We start from the raw sequence: 26,242 nt of genomic DNA, 5'->3' as shown, positions 1-26,242 counted from the left end.
ATCAACCCCATTCAATTCAATCATCCTGTAATTTATGGAACATGTGCAGTACACTGCAGAATGTTCAAAATTCAACAGCCTTTCTGAATATAAGGCTCAACTGTAAACAAAGAGAAATTTGAGTGCAAGGTACACTAGTTTCTTACCGGGATTTATGCCTAAATTGAACAGTAATGCGTCTGGAGTATTGGTAATTATTTCCTTTAATGTGTCTGCTATCTTCAAGCTGCAGCTTCTTCAGCTTGCATTCCATTTTGTAAAAGGGCCAGCAGGAATTACTTTGCTGATACATATGAGTCTTGTATGCATAATCTATATCATTAAACCTCTTGAATCTGTCATCTCTCCACAGTCCATGGAAAATTGTCTGTCTATCATATTTTAAAGTATCAATTATATTTAAGTGTGTCGCACATGCAAAGTGTCTGTTGCATTTGAACCTGATCATCTCAATTATGTGATAAGTGCTGATTCATTCCAACACTGATGGGAACAGTTAAAACTCCCACACCAGCATCCCACCAATCAAATCACTACCTCTTCTTTCAAAGCTACCAATCAGAAACCAGCACTTGCCACAAAACAAAACAATCAAATCACGCATATTTTTTCAAAATTTTGTTTGCCATTTTCCTTCCTCACAAAGATAATCTTCCTCTTATATATTAAATTCAATTTAAGTTGGGTGCAGTTTAGTTAAAAAGTCATTACAAGTACCAGAAAAAAAATTAACAGCCGATAATCCGAGAAAAAATTAACAGCCACTTGGGCAAGCAATAAAGGAAAACCAGATGGATTTGTTAAGGACAAATTATTAGAGATACAGCACTGAAACAGGCCCTTTGGCCCACCGAGTCTGTGCCGAACATCAACCACCCATTTATACTAATCCTACACTAATCCCATATTCCTACCAAACATCCCCACCTGTCCCTATATTTCCCTACCACCTACCTATACTAGTGACAATTTATGTTTGACTAACTTAATTGAGTGTTTTGATGAGCTATCAGAGAGGGTGGTTGAGGGCAGTGCAGTTTGATGTATATATAGACTTCCCAAAGGCATTTGATAAAGTATGAGGCTTGTTAGCAAAATTGAAGCCCATGAGATTAAAGGGACAGGTGCAGCATAGCCACAAAATTGGTTCAGGGATAGAAAATAGACTTGTGGTTTGTGGCTGTTTTTCATACTGGAAGGAGGTGTACAGTGATGCTCTGCAGAGTTCAGTACTAGGGCCATTGTTTTTGATATGCATACGATAGACTTAGACTTCTGGGTACAGGGCTTTATCTTAAAATTTGCAGATGACAGGAAACTTGAAAGTGTAGTAAATAGTAAGAAAGGTAGTTATTGACTTTGAGAGGATATTAGCAGGCTGGTGGAATGGGTGGATACATGGCAGATAAAATTCATGCAGAAGAGTGTGAGGTGATTTCATTTTGGTAGGGAGAATGTAGAGATAATATGAGTCAAATAGTACAATTTTTAGAAGGTGTAAGAAGAGAGAGACTTGGGGTGTTTCTGCACAAATCTTTGAAGGTGGTAGGAAAAGTTAATAAAGCATATGGGATCCTGATTTTTATAAATGGCAGTATTCCGTACAAAATCCAGGAAGTATAAAACACTACTTTGGCCCCGGCATTTTTTTATTCATTCATGGGATGTGGGCATCACTGGCTATGCTAGTATTTATTGCCCATCCCTAATTGCTCTTGATAAAGTGGTGTTGAGTTGCCTTCTTGAACTGCTGCAGTTCATGTAGTGTAAGTACACCCACAGTACTGTTTGGAAGGGAGTTCCAGGATTTTGACCCAGCAATAGTAAAAGAATGGTGATATAGTGCCAAGTCAGGATGGTGTGTGGTTTGGAGGGGAACCCGCAGGTGGTGGTATTCCCATGAGCTGCTGCCTTTGTTCTTCCTTCTAGGTGGTAGAGGTTGTGGGTTTGGAAGATGCTGTTTTAGGAGCCTTGGTGAATTGCTACAGTGCATTTTGTAGATGGTACACTGTGCTACCACTGTATCAAGCTGCTGTATCATGTCTAATTCTGGGCACCACATTTTTGAAAGGACATGAAGGCTTGGGAGATGATACAGAAAAGATTTACTGGAATAGTTCCAGGGATGAGGGGTTGCTTTTGCATAGATAGATTGGAGAAGTTGAGAATGTTCTCTTTTAGAGCAGTGAAGATAAAGAGGAGATTCGATAGAGGTGTTTAAAATCTTGTCAAAGGTTTAGACAGAAAATATTTCAAATAGTTTGAAGACTTTGACAACAAGAAGGTATAGATTTTAGATGATTGCCAGGAAAACCAGAGGTGACATGAGGGAAAATCTTTTTCACTTAATTATTAGGATTTGAAATGCACTACACAATAGGGTGGTGGATACAGATTTAATTCTTGAAGGAGATAAAATTGAAGGCCATGGGGAAAGAGTGGGAATAACTGGATTTTTAAAAATCATTCATGGGATGTGGGTGTCGCTGGCCAGGCCAGCATTTATTGCCCATTCCTAATTGTTCTTGAGAAGGTGATGGTGAGCTGTCTTCTTGAACTGCTGCAGTTCATGTGGGGTAGGTACACCCACAGTGCTGTTAGGAAGGGAGTTCCAGGATTTTGACCCAGTGACAGCGAAGGGACGGTGATATAGTTCCAAGTTGGGATGGTGTGTGACTTGGAGGGGAACTTTCAGGTGGTGGTGTTCCCTGCATTTGCTGCCCTTGTCCTTCTAGTTGGTAGATGTCGTGGGTTTGGAAGGTGCTGTCTAAGGAGCCTTGGTGCGTTGCTGCTGTGCATCTTGTAGACGCTACACACTGCTGCCACTGTGTGTCGGTGGTGGAGGGAGTGAATGCTTGTGGATGGGGTGCCAATCAAGTGGGCTGCTTTGTCCTGGATGGTGTTGAGATTCTTGAGTGTTGTTGAAGCTGCACCCATCCAGGCAAGTGGAGAGTATTCCATCACACTCCTGACTTGTAGATGGACAGGCTTTGGGGAGTCAGGAGGTGAGTTACTCGCCGCAGGATTCCTAGCCTCTAACCTCCATTTGTAGCCATAGTATTTATATGACCACTCCAGTTCAGTTTCTGGTCAATGGTAGCCCCCAGGATGTTGATAGTGTGGGATTCAGTGATGGTAATGCCATTGAACATCAAGGGGAGATGTTTCGATTCTCTCTTGTTGGAGATGATCATTGCCCTGCACTTGTGTGGTGCGAATATTACTTGCCACTTATCAGCCCAAGCCTGGATATTGTCCAGGTCTTGCTGCATTTCTACAGGGACTGCTTCAGTATCTGAGGAGTCACGAATGGTGCTGAACATCGTGCAATCATCAGTGACCATCCCCACTTCTGACCTTATGATTGAAGGAAGGTCATTGATGAAGCAGCTGAAGATGGTTGGGCCGAGGACACTATGCTGAGGAACTCCTGCAGTGATCTCCTGGAGCTCAGATGATTGACCTCCAACAACCACAACCATCTTCCTTTGCACTAGGTATAACTCCAGCCAGCGGAGGGTTTTCCCCCTGATTCCCATTGACCTCTGTTTTGCTGGGGCTGCTTGATGCCATACTCGGTCAAATGCTGCCTTGATGTCAAGGGCAGTCACTCTCCCCTCAGCTCTTGAGTTCAGCTCTTTTGTCCATGTTTGAACCAAGGCTGAAATGGGGTCAGGAGCTGAGTGGCCCTGGTGGAACCCAAACTGAGTGTCACTGAGCAGATTATTGCTAAGCAAGTGCTGCTTGATTGCACTGTTGATGACACCTTCCATCACTTTACTGATGATTGAGAGTACTTGTCCTGCTTTTTGTGTACAGGACGTAGCTGGGCAATTTTCCACATTGCAGGGTAGATGCCTGTATTGTAGCTGTACTGGAACAGCTTGGCGAGGGGCGCGGCAAGTTCTGGAGCACACGTCTTCAGTACTATTGCTGGAATATTGTCAGGGCCCATAGCCTTTGCAATATCCAGTGCCTTCAGTCGTTTCTTGGTATCACGCAGAGTGAATTGAATTGGCTGAAGTCTGGCATCTGACGCTGGGGACTTCAGGAGGAGGCGGAGATGGGTCATCAACTCGGCACTTCTGGCTGAAGATTGTTGCAAATGCTTTTGCCTTATCTTTCGCACTGATGTGCTGGGCTGCCCCATCATTGAGGATGGGGATATTTGTGGAGCCACTTCCTCCCAGTTAGTTGTTTAATTCTCCACCACCATTCACGGCTGGATGTGGCAGGACTGCAGAGCTTAGATCTGATCCGTTGGTTATGGAATCGCTTGGCTCTGTCTATCATGTGCTGCTTATGCTGTTTGGCACACAGATAGTCCTTTGTTGTAGCTTCACCAGGTTGACCCCTCATTTTGAAGTATGCCTGGTGCTGCTCCTGGCATACCCTCCTGCACTCTTCATTGAACCAGGGTTGGTCTCCTGGCTTGATGGTAATGTTAGTGTGGGGGATATGCTGGGCCATGAGGTTACAGATTGTGGTTGAGTACAATGCTGCTGTTGTCGATGGCCCACAGTGCCTCATGGATGCCCAGTTTTGCATTGCTGGATCTGTTCACAATCTATCCCATGTAGCACGGTGGTAGTGCCACACAACACGAAGGAAGGTATCCTCAATGTGAAGGCGTACTTCGTCTCCACAATGACTGTGCAGTGGTCACTCCTACCAATACTATCATGGACAGATGCATCTGCGGCTGGCAGATTGGTGAGGATGAGGTTAAGTATGTTTTCCCCTCTTGGTTCCCTCACCACCTGCCACATACCTAGTCTAGCAGATGTGTCCTTTCGGGCTTGGTCAGTAGTGGTGCTACCGAGCCACTCTTGGTGATGGACATTGAAGTCCCCCACCCAAAGTACATTCTGTTCCCTTGCCACCCTCTGCGCTTCCTCCAAGTGCTGTTCAACATGAAGGAGTACTGACTTATCAGCTGAGGGAGGGTGGTAGGTGGTAATCAGCAGGAGGTTTCCTTGTCCATGTTTGATCTGATGCCATGAGACTTCATGGAGTCCAGAGCCAATGTTGAGGGCTCCCAGGGCAACTCCCTCCCTACTTTAAAGCACTGTACCGCTACCTCTGCTGGGTCTGTCCTGCCGATGAGACAGGACATACCCAGGGATGGTGATGGCAGTATCAGGGACATTGTCTGTCAGGTATGATTCCATGAGTATGACTATATCAGGCTGTTGCTTGACTAGTCTGTGGGACAGCTTTCCCAACTTTGGCACAAGCCCCCAGATGTTAGTAAGGCAGACTTTGCAGGGTCAACAGGGCTGTGTTTGCCTTTGTCGTTTCCGATGCCTAGGTCAACGCCAGGTAGTCCGTCTGGTTTCATTCTTTTTTATTGACTTCGTAGTGGTTAGATACAACTGAGTGGCTACTAGGCCATTTCAGAGGGCATGTAAGAGTCAACCACATTGCTGTGGCTCTGGAGTCACATGTAGGCCAGACCAGGTAAGGACAGCAGATTTCCTTCCCTGAAGAACATTAGTAAACCAGATGGATTTTTACAACAATCGACAATGGTTTCATGGTCATTAAACTAACTTTTTTAATTCCAGATTTATTAATTGAATTCAAATTCCACCTTCTGCTGTGGTGGGATCTGAAGCCATGTCCCCAGAACAATACCCTGGGTCTCTGGATTACTAGTCCAGTGAGAATACCACTCCGCCACTGCTTCCCCATTGCTCTTTGAAAGGCTCAATGGCTGCCTCCTGTGCTATTGACTTCTTTACCCGCAGTCTCAGTTAGTGTTCACAGAAGTCCGAGTGTATCAAGCCTGTGTCCTCAGTCCCTTGCTGTAAGGCAGCAAGGCCTGGACAACGTATGTCAGCCACGAGCGACCACTCAATTCATTCCATCTTTGCTGCCTCCGGAGAATCCTTGGCATCAGGTGGCAGGACCGTATCGCCAATGCAGAAGTCCTTGAGGCGGCCAACATCCCCCAGCATATACACCCTACAGAGCCAGCAGCGCTTGAGATGGCTTGGCCATGTGAGCGGCATGGAAGATGGCAGGATCCCCAAGGACACATTGTACAGCCAGCTCGTCGCTGGTATCAGACCCATCAGCCGTCCACGTCTCCGCTTTAAAGACTTCTGCAAATGCGACATGAAGTCCTGTGACGTTGACCACAAGTCGTGAGAGTCAGTTGCCAGTGATCGCCAGAAGTGGCGGATAGCCGTAAAAGCGGGGCTAAAGAGTGGTGAGTCGAAAAGACTTGGCTGTTGTCAGGAAAAAAGACAGAACCACAAGGAGAGAGCCAACTGTGTAACAGCCCTGACAACCAGTTTTATCTGCAGCACCTGTGGAAGAGTCTGTCACTCTCGAATTGGCCTTTATCGCCACTCCAGGCGCTGCTTCACAAACCACTGACCACCTCCAGGCACTTACCCATTGTCTCTCGAGACAAGGAGGCCAAAGAATAAGAAGTCTCAGTTAGTCCTGTAGCTGGCACTGTGATGGACTGTTTCAGTGTAATAATATCATGCTATAATGTGCACATTAGCTGCTATTTTATAGGGAGAATATATAGCCCTGTAGTTGCACAATCTGGTCACAAAGTTCCCAAAGATTGCTCAATGTTTTCTAAAAATGCTCATCTATTTAAACAAGTAAAAATACATCTTTCACAAGGTACATTTATCTACTTACACTTTTGATTATCTGTTGTAGTGCTTGTTTAGTATTCAAGTTTTTTTTAAAAAGTGAGTTGAGATATAAACTGGGACCTGAAAGACAGTGGTTGTTTTGTTCAGTTTTAGAACTGAACAGCTAAATCTTGAAGTCAAGTAATTATTGTATGTTTGGGTTATGTATGCTTGCAGCCATTTTGGGTCCATCAGAGAGGTTCTTGGACTGTAGAATTTAAACATTAATATTTATTTCACAAAAACTATATACCCTCCACCCTAGCCTGTGTGTCTCCTGCAAAACCATGCTGTAACTGTTCTTGAGTCTCTCTCGTAATCTCTTAGGTCATCATGGTGGGGGGTATTCTCAGTCTCCAGATTAACCCTTTGCTACCCTTGTATGACAATTATTCCTATTGGAGAGTTAGCAACGATCAATGCTGAATGTATACACTTGTGAAACAGAGTGAGAAAGGCACTTGGGTAGTGTTTTTATTCTAAGTTGATTGGCTTCAAAACTCTACTTCAAAAAACTAAAGGGAACAGAAAGGAAAGGAGGGTAAGAGGTGTAGAGAAGGTGAGAAACTGGTCCAGGGTGAAGGGCCTCTCTTTTCTCGGCATCTATTGTTGGAAGAGAGCGATTAGATTGGGGAGAGTATTGAAGGGTTAATTGTGGGGTTAGTGATCATGGATGAAGGGGCACAGGGATTGAATGGGTTACTCGCACCCTCTGTCTCGCCTACACAGTGATAATGAGGGGTATTTGGAAATGGAATTGGTACTGGCAGGGTGAAGGGTAGGGAACTCGAGGGGATAGAGAAGCACAAGTGATTGGGGGATGGTAATTGAAAGAGGCCTGTTGAATGCACAGTTTCTTGTGCTCCCCTTGGGGGCTCATACCTTTAATGCACCAAACTGTGCCACACACCATCCAAGGGATATTGGGGGGGACACAACAAAATTGTTATGTTATCAAATTTTGCAAATATTACAAATATTGGGATAGAAATTAGACCTCATTGTGCCCAATGTGGGCTAACTTTGGGGACTAAAATCCTGTGCCTGCATTTTGCCTGAAAAATGCCCTAGTGGCCACCTAACACAGCCATTTGACTCCCTGGCTGAATTTGGATAATGATTTAATCCAATAGTAGGCCTTTTCTAGGGTTACCAACTCTGGTTGGAGATATTACTGGAGGTTTCATCACAGACCAACTGGCTCACTTAGTTAGTCACTTTTCCCCAACTGCAATATTATTTCTAACTAATAAGTATTCAAAGAAAATGAAAAATACAATTTGTTTTAATGTCCCTATGATTTTTCTTTAGGGCTTTTCACAGCAAGTGTTCAGGAGATAAAGCTTTAATTCCTGAGGATTCCAGGATAATCCTGGAGAGAGAGATAGCATTGGGGGTAATTTTACAAGGTCTCACTAATATGTAATGTCCAAGATTTTTAGGTTGATTAGATTGGAAAATCACAGGTTCTGCTCTGTTCAGTGGCCAATTAGTTGTTTTAAAAGAAATTGTGAAAATTGTTGATGTTGGACTAGAAAAGAGCAGGAATGCTGTCCTGACTCCAAAGTACACCTGATAGCGCCCCCATTCTCTGTTGTTGCACCACACCGCTACCCCTCCACCCCCCCACCCCCATGGCCCACTCCCCAACCCTTCCTGTGACAGAGGTATGATATGCATTTGCATAAAATGGTCAAGTTGTTTGTGGAGATATGACAGATGCTGGTAGCTCAGCCAATAAATCATAATGAGGACCAAGACCCAATTTCAGGCTGGCCTCCGGCCTCCTGGTTGGGAAAAGTATTCTGTACAGTTCCCACTTCAGATCCAAAATGGGCCCAAAAGGAATTTCCAGTCCATTATATCAGTGAAGCCCAGTATCTGTACGGTCCACCTTATGTATTACTTCAATGTATTTGCTGTTTTACAGTGATGGATGAATTGCTGTCCTGTTTAGACAATAGTCGGAGCCTGGTAAATAGTAGAAGCTGAACCTGAGCCTCAGACCATTGGTGATCAATGCTGCAGGAAATCTGCTAGTTTTTTTTCATTTGTTTTCCTTCCCTCCAATTTCTCTTCTGGAGATGCTGTCTGATCTTGTGCGGTTCCACAATTGCCAGAAGTCTTCGGGCACCCCACACAGGGACCATTCTTCCCATTTAGGCACAGGTAGTGAATGGTTGCCCCTCTCCATCCAATATCCGCACGTGTGTACTTTCCAATGTTGGTCACTAGTTAGTGATTATGACTCCGAGCCTTGGGCAGATTTTTTCCTCCGATCATGGCATTTCAGCTGATATAGCATAGGCTGGCGACCAAAGCTATTTTCTTTGTCTGTCTGTATTTTCTTAATAACCTAACCGATTTCTCACCTGCTAAAGCAGTGAGACCACTTATAGAATGTTAATCGCATGCAAAAGTTTTTTTTCTGGAAACAGAATATGTATATTTCCTGCCATAAAGCAGATTGCTGTGAGTGCAGGAAACCTGGGGTCATTTTACAAGGTACGTAATGCCCAAGGTTTGTAAAGTGATTAGATTGGAAAATCACAGGCTGCAGGCATCCAAAACTCTGGCTGATGAGGCTCCTCATGGCAGCAAGGACTGGTTAAAATTCACCCCATTGATCAGTGATCTCATTCAGTGACAATGTGGTCTGATTGGTATTAAAATATTCTTACATTTTAAAACTTGAATGTCAATGATTGCTGCTGTTATCAAATTACCTGCTGTTTGACTATTTGCCACAGACATGTTTGGACAGAAATAAGTAAGGAGCATTCATAATGAAAAGAGCTATTTTGCTTACATAGTTTTGTAATGATAGAGGCAAATTAATCATTTTATGTGTACATGGAATCTTAAAGTATTCCCTGTGCTCTTGAAATAAATGACAAAATTATGAATCATGTTATGAATTTTTGTACAGTTTTGGTATGTTTCCAATAACTCAACAGATGTAGCTAAGTATAAGATGTGTGCAGATACTTTTGTGTATAATTATGTACAATGAATGCCTACATATTCATACATAATGCAAATAGATACACAGTGATATGCAAGATCTATCTGGAAACTGAAATATAGGGTGAATGTTGCACTGCTGCACCTACAGGAGAATGGGCAGCGAATCATGCGATGGGGATCTGTAATTTTATAATATATATTCCCAGCTTGCACTGGGATTGGAGAATTGGGAAATTTACCTTTGTTTCTGTTGCATTTTTATTTGAAATACTTGAATCATGTCAAGATAAAGCAGGAAACAACATTGTTTGCTTTGTTGTTTTTCAGAGGGCAAGGTTGAAGTGACGAAAGAGGGAGTTAAGCTGTGCACCATGGGACCAGGCAAGGTGTTTGGTGAACTTGCGATTCTGTACAACTGCACCAGAACTGCCACAGTGAAAAGTAAGCTCCTCTTCTATGCACAATGTGCTGTTGTATAATCCTATGATAATTGTGCAGCTTAGCTAACTTGTCAGGTAACCTAGGAAAATTGCATGATGTATAAAGCTCCAGGCTGAATTTAACACAATTTTCTCCAAACTGGAATTGGATACTCCATGTTTTATATGCAATATATAATTTGTAGCTACCTATTTGGACCTAATGTACATATTTGGAAACACAATTAATTAGGATTTCTCATTTTTTGTCTAAGACAGTAGGGAGGATGGGTTTTCTAAGAGCTATAACCTCAAATCCTTTGTCTTCAAATTAGAAGATCATGTGTTCCACAAGGCCTGAGTTTGAACAATTATTTACAGCAACAGGAAAATAATACTGTGATTGCAGTCCTTAAGATCTCCTTTAAATTGTAACTCCTCCACATTGTAGTTTTAATAGTAATCATTTTTATTTTTGCTGTATAATTTACAAGATTTTATATTATACAGAGAAGGTGGATGGTCTGTTTTTATAAACCCCATAACTTAAAAAGGAGTTTTTTCAGGATTAGTATCGTAATCAATTGCCTCACACTTAGCCATTTATATATTGAGCTCAGTTCCTTTGTCTTATTCTCTCATTTGTACCCAAAAGTGGGCCAGTGTTTGTTTAGCATTTCAGTGTCCACCACTGAGTGGTTTGGTAGTACCATCACAGACTGAGTCTTGAAGGACACAGCTACCAGACTGGGCTGACATCAGGTGGTGAGGTAACCTACTTCACCTAGTCCTTACCAACCTATGTGTCCTCCGATAGAATCCACAGTATGCCAGGCCCATTGAGCAAACATGTGACCACTTTATAAGGGACGGATTCATGCCAAGCATAGCCTTGTCCAACATTATGTAACTCAGAAACTTAATGACTAAGTGTGAGGCAATTTGAGATTGAATAACAAAAATCTATCAATGTGTTGAGGGATATGGGCAAAGGCAGCTATATAGAGTTGGGTTACTGATCAACCATGATATTATGGAATGGTGAAACAGGCTTGAGGGGCTAAATGGCCTACTCCTGTTCCTATGTTTCTCCGCACAAACTGAAGTATAGGGTTGGAGGAAGTTGAGATGACCGTCCAGTGTTTCTTCTGGGATTTGTCCTTCTGCCTACAGTCAAATACTGTTTAGCTTAGATTTTTTGTAAGAAATCAATTTTTTATGACTCATTTGTATTCTTTGCCCTTTTCTGTTTTTTTGCTATGTGGTGTATATGCAGCATAGTGTGTGTGTGTGTGTGAGAGTGCAGTGTTTGTGGAATCCCCAATTGAGTTGGTTTTCCCAAGGGCCACCTGCATTGCAATAAACAATCCCTGCCATGAATGTTGAAGGACAATGCTTGGAGAGATTAACGGTTGCACCTGTGGATTTGCAGAGTCAGGGAGTGACATGCATGAGGCAATGCATATTCACTACTTCCATTAGGGCTTTCGGGAGCTTTTATTTTTCCTATTGCATAAGCTGGCTGCTGATCAGCATGGTCATTTCGAGATGCTGACACTGCCAGTTCTCTAATGTTAAGACAGTCCGAAAGAGTAAAACCACCATAACACGTCGATATTTTCCTGATACCATGTATCTGTCAGTACAAAATATAACGTGAATTCTCATTCAGATTCATACTGGCAGCTACATTTATTCTGCTATAAAAATTTTCAAAGCCGAAATCATAACACGTTGTGAACTTCAACTCAATGAGACTGCTATAATTCCCACTATATTGCCTTCAAAACTTGCTAGTAGGAAAAAAGAGCATTTTCATTCAATGTTTGAAAAGGAAACCTATTAACATCCATTTTGAACGAATTCATTTTGTGTACACTTAAATGTTTAAAATATTAGCAACATTTGACAGTTTAGTAGTTTGTATTAGTTTCCAAGTCAAATGCAAGCACCCTTACATTTGATTTTAATATGGACCATTTAAATGTGCAATAATATTGCAGTGTTTGTTTCAAATGTAGGAATGTATTAATGGTACGAATAATCCTTCGAATGCTCTGTTTTTCAAATAAATAGTTGATAATATCACTTGAATATTAATGTGGACGACAAAGAATGTAGGCAGGCTGGAGAACATTTCTGTTACTCCCCAAAGTCTTATCAGGTAATTTGCTCCAATATCCTGTAAGGTTTTGGCTGTTATATTCCATTTAGGGCATTGCAATTTAACATCTGGTTCACCAATCAGATGTTCTTTGCAGAGAAATGCAGAGGAAGTTGAGAAATTGTAATCTTTCATCCATTCATCCAAATGGAAGTAAAATCAGTCATGGCAGGTTCTTGCTTCCCAGAGCCATGCTACCTGTGAGTGCTGTTGACTGGCAAATCAGCCCAATAGAGGTTAAAATGATGGCCCAAATTGTAATGGAAAAATAAGTGAGTTCATGAGGCATGCCATTGCACAAATCAGCCAGCAAGCTTAGGCAAAGAAGTGATGTGCTGTAAGCTGCGAATCTCCAGAACGTGCTGTTTGATATACAATGATCCATCGTTCACACAAATGGCATCTCGCCCTTAGCATCCCTGTTATTTTTAAGAACTTGCTGGATTTGCACATTGTTAACCTAGAAAGTCAGGGCTCATAATTAACAGTGTAAGTATCCTTTTAATAACATGATTAATGGTAATGGAATGCCAATCAACCTCTCTTGCCCAGAAAGGGAACAAATTACACTGTGGTATCTCATTCTTGCAGGTAGTATGCTGTTTGTTTTTCTTACAGTCTCTCAATCAATCCATTATTTCCCTCTCTTTATTTCCCTTTCTGTACCTGATTTGACACACATTCACATTCCTTTCCCATTGCTCCTCTGTTTCTTTCTCCATCTTTAAATCTCAGTGATTAAGGTTGGCCCCTGATGCCTGTTGCCCCTGCCATGCTCCACTCGAATTTCCAGCAATTTACAGGGCAAAAACTTTCTGCTGAAGAATGCAGGAAAAAGTCTAACTAATGGCACATGCCATGAGATGCCCCAGTCCAGCAAGAATTGCTCCATTAGCTTGTGGATTTATAATTGTTCTTTGAGCTCATTAGAGCATTTTCCTACGTTTCGCAATGAAATACGAGCAATGTAGATGCTGCCACAAGAATAACCATAATCTGCATTGCTGAATGCTGCAATTATCAACTGCTGAAGATGATGAGCTGAAGAATGCTGTGGACGTGAGCCCCAGTTTCACATGCTTCAGCCCTCAGTCTGGTGCCTTGCTGGTGGCACAGATAAATCTTAAAATTGGGCACATTCAACTTGTGCTCCAAATTTTGCAGCAAGTAGGAGACTGTGCCACAAGCAACTTCAATCCACATTTCAGTCATTAAGTTTCTGAGTTACATAATGTTGGACAAGGCTATGCTTGGCATGAATCCGTCCCTTATAAAGTGGTCACATGTTTGCTCAATGGGCCTGGCATACTTTGGGGTCTAATTCATCAAGCAGGGTTGGTTGAATTAGTTTTAACAGTTTTTTGGCAGTGGTTATTTATCTACTTCTGCATCAAGAATCTTCCATATTTTTTCCTATATGTTTATATCTTTTTTTCTAAACCCTTCAGTTTGCTCAGTGAGACTTTGATGATTGCTTCTGTTTTGCAAATCGCTGCTAATAAAGTCGCAAGAGTCCATAGTTGTATGGATGGATGAATGCCATCAGGATCCACATATCAACCCAAATATAGATATGAACAGAAAGTAACGGTGCCCCAAAAGTTCAGGTGGTTTCTGACCACAGAAATGTGGTTCTGAATGTTAATTTTTATCTATCGAGTGCCCTTATGCTTTAATTATGCAGTTGTCCATCTTTTCTGCATACTTTGAAGGTTTCATGGCAATGAGCAAATGACTGTTGGGATACCAGGGTTACCTTTCTAAACAGAGATGTTTAGAAGCCAGGAAGTTCCAGAGCAGTGTACAGATACTGAGGCCTATGCCACCACCCCATTGGGTGCTAAAGTAATGATTTGTTGGGATCATTCAGGCAAGGGGCTGCTCCACAGTCCAGCCAAAATCTACATACTCCATATCGCTTGCTGCATGCTATGAAAACTTGCCATATAGTGAAGCGTGAGCATGCAATGGATGACATTAGGTGCAAATAGAGTGCAGCCCCACAAGAAGTGGAGAAGAGAGACATGGAGGGAGTTAATGAACAGACATGTAAATTTGTATGGAACTGTGATTGAGAACTATTAATGGTAATGGCCCCTCTTGCCACTGCCCACTTTTTTTTTTGCTATAAAACTGCACTGTTTAATTCAAGGGCATGTAGCAGATTCCCTCTTCCGGAGCTGAACTGTCAACTTTACCAGAATTTGTTACCTTTCCATGGCCCTGGACAAACAAACACTGTACACACTAAGAATAAATAAAATGAACAATATTTATATTGTGCTGTTTACATCAGTTATGTTGTGATGGAAGAGAGGTATAATAGACTTAATTAGGTAGAATTTAGATATAGCTAATATAATGTACCTTTTAGAATTAGAGATTGAATAAATGGTCAGTTTTCAAGACTCACTGAAATTCCCCTTTAAGAAGGTAGAGTTAGAAATTTCAAGGTCCCTGTTACAATAGAATATGAACCAGAAATGCCTAAGTTGGGAAATTCATTTCAGTGTTTCTGTTGCCAGGGAATTGGAGGATAAACGCACATTGAAATATCCTGTGTGACATCAGTAAGAGGTAGCAATAAACTTAGGGAATTTGAGGTAAAAGTTTGCTATAAATTTTGATGGATATTCAAAGATATTTTGCTGTAACATTAGCAAGGTTAAACTTTAGGGTTCTACGTTAGAAATATGATTGTTACATCTAAGTAATATTTGATAGTGATATACTTATCTGCTTAACAGTGTGTTGCATGTTAACTTTTATATTTATTAAAGAATTTAGTAGTCTCATGCAGCATTCTGTATACAACTTCAAGAATCCCCTCTCTGTGTCTCTTTTTTAAGTAGAGAGATACTTATTGAAGAGAATTTCCCAAACCCTTATACTATCTGGGATATTTGACTTAGCCCATTTTAAAAATAATTATGGCTATCCGAAAGATGATCTGTTAGTTTTTATTCTTTGAGGGAAAACTAGTTCAATTCTTTGGACCCAAATATGTCTATAAGAATGTCTGGTTCGACTTTAAGGGCGATTGATAGGAATGTACTCCTGATTTGGTTTAGGCCCTATAAGGGGTGAAAGTCATAAATCACTTCAATAGGTTCTGAATCCTGTGCCCAAACGTCCCATTGGTGACTGTATAGGGTGTGACTGTCGCACTAAACAATCCATGACTGTGTCTAAGTGCTCCCAGAGCTGGAGGAGCAACCCTGGTGACAGGTTGCTGTTGGATGGTGTAGCCCTATTGAGATATTTATGGCCTTGAATGTCTGGATGCAGGATCATGAGATGTTCTGACAACATTTGGAGCCATGGTCCAACAGTGCAGTAGATGTCAGTGCTGGCCTGTTCTCTGGCACTTCATCAATCCTTTGAAGTGTGGCATGTGAGAGACTAAATCTTGAATAATGCAGAAAATACTTCTGCCCCAGCGTGGTTTCTCTCTGAAGACAACCCCCACTGAATACCAATTTCTTATCCATACAACAGATGCTCATTACTGCAGGAGTTCCTCAAGGTAGTGTCCTAGGCTCAACCATCTTCAGCTGCTTCATCAATGATGTTCCTTCAATCATAAGGTCAGAAATGGGAATGTTTGCTGATTGTGCAATGTTCAGCATCACTTGCAACTCCTCGGATACTGAAGCAGTCCGTGTAGAAATGCAGCAAGACTTGGACAAGATCCAGACTTGGGCTGATAAGTGGCAAGTAACATTTGCACCACACAAGTGCCAGGCAATGACCATCTCCAACAAGAGAAAATCTAACCATCTACCCTTGATATTCACTGGCATTATGATTGCTGAATCCCCCACTATCAATATCCTGGACGTTCCCATTGACCAGAACTGAACTGGAATAGCCGTATAAACACCATGGCTACAAGAGCAGGTCAGAGGCTAGGAATCCTGCAGTGAGTAATTCACTAACTCTCCAAAGCCTGTCCACCATCTACAAGGCACAAGTCAGGAGTGTGATGGACTACTCTCCACTTGCCTGGATAGGTGCAGCTCCAACAACATTCAAGAAGCTCAACACCATCCAAGACAAAGCAGCCCACTTAGTTGGCACCCCATCTACAAACCTTCACTCCCTCCACCACTGACGCACAGTCGCAACAGTTTGTACCATCTACAAGATGAACTGCAGCAATACACCCTTGGACCACGTCTTCCAAACCTGTGGCTTCTACCACCTAACAAGGACAAGGGAAGCAGATGCAGGGGAATAGCACTACTTGCAAGTTCCCTCCAAGTCACACACCATCCTGACTTGGAACTATATTGCTGTTCCTTCAGTGTCACTGGGTCAAAATCCTGGACCTCCCTTCCTAACAGCACTGTGGGTATACCTACCCCACATGGACTGCAGCAATTCAAGAAGGCAGCTCACCATTACATTCTCTAGGGCAATTAGGGATGGGAAATCAATGCTGGCCTAGCCAGCGACGCCTACATCCCAGGAATGAATAAAAAAAGAATGTAGATTGTGGACTCAGCTCAGCCAGATATTTCCTTGTACTCCCTGATGCCTGCACTTGCTGCACTTCAATTTTGCATCACTTGATGTATGTTCCTTAAACTCACAACCTACATTCTCTGGGGAAAACTGTACTATGTGCTTAATGCAACCAACTGTGAAGTATCTCAGGCTATGTTGTGACTTGCCCTGGCCTCTTCACTTTTTGAGAAGGACTTTAGAAACAGAAAAGGAGGAAAATTTACGATGTTTTCCCAAGGTAACCCCTCCAAAGTGAGAGGACTATGAGGAAATTTTGCCCCTCAGACATCTGGTTTGCAAATATAGAGCCTATCCTGAGGATTAAGAAAGTGTCAGTGTGAGAAGGATATTATTAAATGGGGAAATAATTACTTGCAGGTGCCACTGCTCCTTCAAACTTGTCAATCTCCTTCACAGACTGGGGTGAGCTGCTTTATTTGACTAGGCGCATGCCTGCTTTGATCCCTTTTAGTTTGTATAGTGCCTTCAGAAGATGTTAACAGTTGCATAAGTCCCCTAAACAGCCACCTACTGGCCAGAACTACATCCTTCCCTGTTCTAAGTCATTGCAAACTAACTAGTGTGGAGTTCCTGCTCATCAAAAGTGTTAAATGTTCTGTTTATGCTTAAAGCAGATGGACATTTACATTGGGTCTATGTCTTCTATGCCCAGAGAGTAAGCATGTATGCCAAGATAGGTACACTTACCTTGACATTTCTCCAGATTGTACTAAGCTTCTTTCACATTTACTGCTGGGTACTATGGACCTTTAAGATGGTATTCACCCACTTGGTTACCTCCACCATGCAGATTGGAACTTTAGTTGAATAGATAGGTGGCATTTGACATCAAAGTATGCCATGCTCCTTCACTGCACCTCCTTTGGCAAGATCTCCAAGGAGTTATTACTAAGTAATGGAATTTTAGGTGGAGCTCTCATTTTGTAAAGCTGCACTTTTGCACTTCTGCACTTCCTTTTCAGTATAAGGCAGCAAACTCCTACTTGATAACGAAAAATTAGTGAGTTCCCCTTTAATGACTCACTCAATTTTGCAGATTCCAGCTACTCATAATGTAGGCCTGCCTTCCTGAGCTACAAAAAATGTACAAGCGCAAATATGTGAAAGAGGCAATGGCTAACACTAAAAAAATTAATATAAATGGCTTACAATGAATTTACATTCCTTTGAAGGACAGAAACCCAATAGGAAAGATGATTCAATCATGGCTAACAAGAGAAGTTACAGATTGTATTCGATCAAAGGAAGACGCTTATAAAGTTGTCAAAAAAGTAGTAAGCCTGAGCATTGGGAGCATTTTAGAATTCAGCAAAGGAGGATCAAGAAACTGATCTATAAAATAGAATATGAAAGTAAACTAGTGAGAAACATAAAAACAGACTGTAAAAGCTTTTATAGGTATGTAAAAAGGAAGAGATTAGCAAAGATAAATGTGAGCCCGCTACAGCCAAAGCAGGAGAATTTATAATAGGGAATAAGGAAATGGCAGAGAAACTTAAACAGATGCTTTGCATCTGTCTTCACGGAGGAAGATACAAAAACCTCCCAGGAATATTAGAGAACCAAGGGACTGGCAAGAATAGGGAACTGAAAGAAATTAGTATTTTAAAAAAAAAAAAGTAGTACTAGGGAAATTAATGGGACTGAAAATTAAGTCCCCTGGACCTGATGATCTACATCCCAGAGTGTTGAACGAGGTGGCTGTAGAGATAGTGGATGCATTGATCATCATCCAAAATTCTATAGATTCTGGAACGGTTCCTGCAGATTGGAAGGTAGCAAATGTGACTCCACTGTTCAAGAAAGGAGGGAGAAAGAAAACTGGGAACTACAGACCCGTTAACCTGATATCAATAGTTGGGAAAATGCTGGAATCTATTATAAAGGATGTGATTCCTGGACACTTAGAAAATAATGGTAGGATTGGGTAGAGTCAACATGGGTTTATGAAAGGGAAATCATTTTGACAAACCTGTTCTTTTTTTTGAGGATAAACAGAATAGATAAAGGGCAGCTAGTATATGTGGTGTATTTGGATTTTCAGAAGGCTTTAGATAAAGTCCCACTCAGGAAGTTAGTAAACAAAATTTAGAGCACATGGGATTGGGGGTAATATACTATCATGGATTGAGAATTGGTTAATGGACAGAAAACAGTAGGAATAAATGAGTCATTCTCGGGTGGCAGGCTGTAACTAGTGAGGTGCAGCAAGGATCAGTGCTTGGGCCCTAGCTATTCAATCAATATCAATGATTTGGATGTGGGGGCTAAATGTAACATTTCCAAGTTTGCTGATGACCCAAAACTAGGTAGGAATGTGAGTTGTGAGGAGGATGTGAAGAGGCTTCAAGAGGATTTAGAAAGGCTAAGTGAGTGGACAAGAACATAGCAGATGGAACATAATATGGAAAAATGCAAAGTTATCCACTTTGATAAGAAAAACAGAAATGCAGAGTGTTTCTTAAATGGTGAGAGATTGCGAAGTGTTGATGTCCAAAGGGACCTGGGTGTCCTTGTTCATAAGCCACTGAAAGCTAACATGCAGGTGCAGCAAGCAATTAGGAAGGCAAATGGTATGTTGGCCTTTATTGCAAGAGGATTTGAGTACAGGAGTAAAAAAGTCTTGCTGCAATTGTAGAGAGCCTTGGTGAGACTGCACCTGGAGTATTCATAGTTTTGATTTCCTTCCCTAAGAAATGATATACTTGCCATAGAGGGAATGCAATGAAATTTCACCAGTCTGATCCCTGGGATGGTGGGATTGGCCTATGAGGAGAGATTGAGGAGACTGGGCCTATATTCTCTAGAGTTTAGAAGAATGAGATGTGATCTCATTGAAGCATAGAAATACTTACAGGACTTGACAGGGTAGATACAGGAAGGATGTTTCTGCTGGCTGAGGGGTCTAGAACCAGGGGGCACAGTCTCAGAATAAGAGGTAGGTCATTTAGGATTGAGGTGAGGAAGAATTTCTTCGCTCAGAGGGTGGTGAATCTTTGGAATTCTGTACCCCAGAGGGCTGTGGAGGTTCAGTCATTGAGTATGTTCAAGACAGAGATTGATAGATTTCTAGATATTAAAGCTGCCAAGGGATATGGGGATAATGTGGGGTAAATAGCATTAAGGTAGATGATCAGCCATGATCTGATTGAATGGTGGAACAGGCTCGGGGGCTGAATAGCCTACTCCTGCTCCTATTACCTAAGTTCCTATTGGTATTGTGTGAGGCTAGCTGTCCTTTCTGGCGTGAGTGGGCCTGCACTGGGGCAATCCTATTTTGCTGTTTGCATCAAATCAGTGTAATTATGTTCAAAAACATTGAACGCCACTTGTGTTCATTCATTTGGAAGTATTGTGAACTGTGAGGAGGATATTGATAGACTTCAACACAACATAGACAGGGACCCATGGCAAATGAGATTTAATGCAGAGAAGTGTGAAGTGATGCATTATGGTAAGATGAACAAGGAGAGGCAATATGAAATAAAGGGTACAATTTTAGAGTTTGCAGGGGCAGAGGGACCTGTGGGTATATGTGCAAAAATCGTTGAAGGTGGCCGGACAGGTTGAGAAAGTGTTTAAAAAGGCATATGAGATCCTGAGCTTCAAAAAGATATAAAGTACAAAAGCAAGGAAGTTATGATATGCCTTTTTGTAAGGCATTGCTTCGGGCCTCAGCTGGAGTGTTGTGTCCAATTCTGGGCACAACATTTTAGGAAGGATGTGAAGGCTTTAGAGAGGGTGCAGAAAAGATTTATGAGAATGGTTTCAGGGATGAGGGATTTTAGTTATGTAGTTGGATTGGAGAATCTGGGGTTGCTCTTGTTAGAGAAGAGAAGGTTGAAAGGAGATTTGATAGAGGTTTTCAAAATTACGAAGGGTCTGGACAGAGTAGATAGAGAGAAACTGTTCCCATTGGCAAAGGGTTGAGAACCAGAGGACACTGATTTTAAGGTGATTGACAAAAGAAGCAGAGGCAACATGAGAGAACTTTTTTACACAGCGAGTGGTTAGGATCTGAAATGCACTGCCTGAGAGTGTGATGGAGGCAGATTCAGTCTTGCCTTTCAAAAGGGAATTGGATAAGTACCAGAAGAGGGAAAAATTGTAGGGCTATGGGGAAAGGGTGGGTGAGTGGGACCGGTGGAGTTCTTGCAGAGAGCCAGAACGGACATAACAGGGTGACTGGCCTCCTCCTGTGCTGCAACCATTCTATGATCCCTTCAGAGGTATTAATCATTTTTTTCTTGGAAGGAATTCAGCAATTAAGGGGCAAAAGTTATTGTCCAGAGCAGAAGTAGCTGGTGGACGCATACCTGTGTCTCGCTGTTGTGGGGTGATATACATGGAAAACATGCAGTCAATGTCGATATCACTGTGTGCTGTACCTTATGACCTAAATATCAGGAACTCATTGCACTGTTGCCCTATGAAAATGTGATTGTGATTCTGCTGTTGAGATAAGGAAGCAGTTTTTAAGCTTATATCGAAAAAGAGGAGACAATCGCGTGTGTTTGCACTTAGGCGTTTCTTTGTGGTGGGCTTGTGTTTTCTTTTAAACGTCTACAGAGGCCAATTGTAAAAGCAGGAGGACGGTACGTAATACCAGGTCTCTGCGACATGATGTAATGATAGTACAAGTAAACCACCTGAAGTCTTGGACTGTAAATTGACCACTGATGTGATGCTTAGACTAGGAATAAAATGCTTCTGATTTTTGTGGAACAGATAAAATTGTGGAAGGAGAAAAATTCATTTGGTGTTATTTTCCAATTCTGTCAGTGTTGCATGGAGATTTCAGATACTAGAGAAGAAATGGACAATCCCATGGCAACATCTCTTGTGTTCATAAAACGGCATTGGGCTAAAGCTGCTCATAATGAGGCAAAGTAGAAAAGCTTCCCAGGCACATCTTCAATTATCAGAAGTTTTTAATTATTCTTAGTGATTGTTTATGTTGGTCTAATTGAAACTACATCAAATAAAACTGATGCATTTTAAAAAATATTTCTATCTATGGAAGATTGCTCACCGTTTCTGTAAAATCATTTGAACCTTCATTAATATTGAATAGAATCCCTGCTTTTATTTGATGCTTGGGCACTGTGCCTAACCTCAAAATAATGGGCCATACTTGAAAGTAAGGTTATGTTTTTGGTAGTTTGTATGAGGATGTCAGGATATTTAGTTTAGTGTTCATGTAATTAGTGATTATAGCATCCTCTAGCTTGACTATAATTTAACCTTTTGCTTCATGTCTTTAGGTTTCAGTTACCAGTGTGTTTTTCTTTACACTTGCCCAGCTACTTATTAAAGTGGGTAATACCCTGGACTTACTGGGTTTTTTGATTTAATTTTCATTTCAGATTGCTAGGGGTCTTTGTACCAGTCTAGGAATGTCCTTTCTCTGCCTCCACTCTAGTAGCTGGCCATTATTTAGAGATCCCTCTACTATCTACATTTTTCTACATCAGAATCCTTTCCATTTATAGTGTTGCCATTCTACAAAATGTCGGCCTATGATGTAGAGTTTTTAAAACCAGATCTAATGATCATCAGTTCTCAGCATTGCCTTTTGATTATTTCTTGTATCAGGTCTGTAACTGGTCACTAAACCTGGCGAACAAAATATGGCAGTTACTTTATAGATTTTGGTGTCTTCCCTGCAGAACAGGCTCGAGGCACTGAATAGCCTACTTCTGTTCTGATGTTTCTCATGTAGCTGCGTGACATAAGGCATACTCTTTCTGAATCCTTAACATATCTGATAGTTGTCTATATTCATGTAAACCATAGTGAAACAAGTTTGTTCATTTGTTTTTTTTCTAGCTTATCAATTGGCTATTTAAAAACACAACTATTCATAGGCTTTTCAGCTGTGACTGCAGACTATTATGCATGATAGATGGGGCAGCCTACAGGACAAAAAAAAAAATACAAGGTCATGTTCATCACTGCTGTGATGGTTAACAGTTCCAGAGCACTTTACTCACTGTGGAACTAATTTTCCGAACAGCTGATGAAATTAAACCTATGAGAGCAATTTATTATTGAATATAAAGCAGTGAATGATTTAAAAAAAAACTCTACCACAAATGTAAAAGAAAGGCTTCCTTCATGACTATCTGGGCATCCCAATGTGCTTTACAGTCAATTAAATACTATTGAAGTGTAATCACTGTTTAAATGCAGGAAATACAGCAGACAATTTATACACAGTAAGATTTCACAAACAGCAATGAAATAGATGATCAGATACTCTATTCCAGGTAATAAAAACAGCGAATGCAGCTCAGGCAGCATTTATGGAGAGAAAAACAGTTAACAGGCTGAATTTTTACCCTTGGACGGGGGCCGTCCACCCACTGAAAAGTTGGTGGAAATCCCGCCTCCGCCTGGCCTGGGGATTCAGTCTGGATTTTGTGGTCCTCCAGTCCTTTACAAAGTCTGAGGCGGGACATCCACCTCTCTGAGGCAGGAAGTCCCGCCTAATGGAGCTGTCGGCCAATCAGTGGGCTGACAGCTCTTCGTCTGAGCAGCACCACTGGGAGTGATGGCCACTGTGGGACTGCAGCCCAGCTTCGCAAAGCCGAGGAAGGATGGCTCTGGGGGGAAAAAGTAATTTTTAGGGGCCTCGCCGAGGGTGATCGGTTGGGCTTCGGCGAGGCAAGGGCGGTCGCTTGTGGGGGGCGTGCTGGATGTTGGGGATGGTTGGGGTATCGGGGGCAGCCCTCTGTCGGGCACAGGGTGCCTGAGCAGGAGGCCCCCCCCCCCCACCCCAAGGCTGTCGTCAGGCGGCTTTTCTCGGGCGTTGGCTGCCCGACCAGCCAAGGGTAAAATCGCCGTGGCCATAAATTAGCTCTTTGAGGACCGTGTTTGGGCTGGGGCGGGCGGGCGGGCCGTTTCACACTGTTCCCGTAAAATGGCGGCGGAAGGGGTCGGGAAGGGCCCCCGAGCCTTCGACTCCATTTTAGGCCCCTCCGGCCACTATCCCGCTCTGGGGGACATAAAATTCTGGCTAATATTTCAGGTCAATGACCTTTGACCTTTCAGCACAACTTCCCAGCATCTGCAGTATTTTGCTTTTGTAATCTATTTTAGGTGTTCCTTGGCCAAGACACCAGGAGGACTCCCTGCTCCAATTCAAATAGTCCCATAGGATCTTTTATGTTGACAAAATGATTGAAGGTAATAATATAGAAATGTTAAACAAATAAAAGGGCAAACATGCAGCATTGTTATTCAATGTGGAACGTGCAGCACTAATGTTTTTCAACCTGAAAAGAATATTATTCAAAAACCAATAAACCCAGCACATTACTAATTTTTGTGGGGGCTGATGTGGCCTCAGTTTAACATCCCATCCGAAAGACAGCGTCTCTGACAGTGCAGCACCTGCTTGGAGTGTCAGTCTAAATTACATGCCCAAGTTAAATGGAAACTAGCAACCTTAGTGAAATTTACATGAAACATGTCCGACCAATGCAGAAGTGTAATTGACAAAGGCCAATAGAAAGTTGAGCCATATAGCCAAAATGGTTGTATTCAAATCAGAGGAAGCTGTGCTCAAACTATAGATTTCTGGTCAGAGCACAACCTTGAGTATTGTGTCCAGTTCTGGCACCAATTCATTCAAGCACTGGAGACAGTGCAGAGGAGAGGCAGAAGGCTGATCCCTGAAGTCAAAACCTTCGACTATAAGGAATGACTGGAGGACCTGAAAGGAGGCATCTGAAAGTTGGTCTTCTAAACCGCATACCTGCGGCGTCATTAAGACCGCCTATTTCCACCTCCATAACATCACCCAACTCAACCCTTGCTTCAGCTTATTTGCTGCTGAATCCTTCATTTATGCCTTTGTTACCTCTAGCCTTGACTATTCTAATGCACTCCTGGCTGACCTTCCACGTTCTACCCTCAAACTTGAAGTCAGCCAAAACTCTGCTACCCGAGTCTTAACTTGCACCAAGTTCCATTCACTGATCATCCCTTTGCTCACTGACCGACATTGGCACGCAGTTAAGCAACGCTTCGCTTTTAAAATTCTCATCCTTGTTTTCAAATCTCTCTATGGACCCACCTCTCCCTATCACTGTAATCACCTCCAGCCTTACAATCCTCCGGGATATCTGTACTCCTCTAATTCTGGCCACTTGAACATCCCCAATTTTTAATCGCTCTAGCATTGGTGGTGGTGACTTCAGCGAACTGGGACCTAAGCTCTGGAATTCAAGAATTCTAAACCTCTTTGCCCCTCTTTAAGATGCTCCTTAAAATGTACTACTTTGACCAAGCGTTTGGTCATCTGCACTAACGCTTCCTTTTGTGACGAAGTGTCATATTTTGTTTTATACGAACAAGGAGCAAGAGTAGGCTATTCGGCCCCTTGAGCCTGCTCTGCCATTCTATAAGATCATGGCTGATCTGTTTGTGGACTCAACTCCACTTTCCTGCCTACCCCCCGATACCCTTTGACTCCCTTGTTGGTCAAGAATCTGTCTACCTCAGCCTTAAAAACATTCAATGACCCTGCCTCCACCGCTGTCGAGGGAAGAGAGTTCCGCAGCCTCATGACTCTTAGAGAAAAGAAATTCTTCTCATTTCTGTCTTAAATGGGGGATCGCTTATTTTTAAACTCTGCCCCCTAGTTTTAGCTTCCCCCACAAGGGGAAACATCCTTTCAACATCCACCCTGTCCAGTCCCCTCAGGATCTTGTATGTTTCAATAAGATCACCTGTCGTCCTTCTAGACTTTATTGAATACAGACCCAACCTGTCCAACCTTTCCTTGTTGGGAAGATGCTGGAAACTATTAAGGAAGCCTAACATTGCACCTGGAAAAGCATAGTATGACTAGAACAAGTCAGCATGGTTTTACTAAAGGGAGATCCTGTTTGACAAGTTTATTAGAGTTTTTTGAGGATGTAACTAGTAGGTTAGATAAAGAGGAACCTGGATTTTCAAAAGGCATTCAATAATGTGTCACATAAAAAATCAAAGGCAAGATAAGATAAGGTCTTGGTGTTGGGGGTAATATATTAGCATGGATAGAGGATTGGTTAACATACAGGAAGCAGAGAGTGAGCATAAATTGGGCATTTAAAGTTGGCAGCAGTGAATAGTGGTGTGCTGCAAAGATCAGTGCTGGGGCCTCAGCTATTTACACTCTCTATATCTCTTCATCCAAGTCATTAATATAGAGTAATGTCTCTATGTTTGCTGATGACAGCTCGGTGGAAAGGTAAACTGCAGAGAGGATGTAGAGAGGCTGCAAAGAGATATAGACAGGTTGAGTGAGTGGGCAACAAGATGGCAAATGGAGTATAATGTAGGGAAGTGTGAAGTTGTTCACTTTGGTCGTAAAAATAGAAAAGCAGAATATTTTTAAAAGGTGTGAAACTGGTAAGTGTTGACGTTCAGAGTGACTTGAGGGTACCATACAAAGAACGCATAAAGTTAACATGCAGGTACAGCAAGCTATTAGGAAGGCAAATGACATGTTG

General features: G+C 42.1%; 1 protein-coding gene across 5 annotated transcripts in view; it reads left to right on the top strand.

Annotated features, from left to right (window-relative positions):
- Positions 1-26,242, top strand: part of prkg1b (protein kinase cGMP-dependent 1b) — an 847,749-nt gene that overhangs the window by 284,801 nt on the left and 536,706 nt on the right. For all 5 annotated transcript variants that reach the window (XM_068052493.1, XM_068052492.1, XM_068052491.1 and 2 more), the window contains exon 3: positions 9,954-10,067. In XM_068052493.1, the coding sequence (XP_067908594.1) occupies positions 9,954-10,067 (114 nt within the window). The remainder of the gene's footprint in view (positions 1-9,953; positions 10,068-26,242) is intronic.

The sequence above is a fragment of the Heterodontus francisci genome, chromosome 20 (genome assembly GCF_036365525.1).
Source record: "Heterodontus francisci isolate sHetFra1 chromosome 20, sHetFra1.hap1, whole genome shotgun sequence".
NCBI classification, from domain to species: domain Eukaryota; kingdom Metazoa; phylum Chordata; class Chondrichthyes; order Heterodontiformes; family Heterodontidae; genus Heterodontus; species Heterodontus francisci.
The sequence above is the reverse complement of the archived record's forward strand: the minus strand, read 5'-3'. Positions and strand labels throughout refer to the sequence as shown.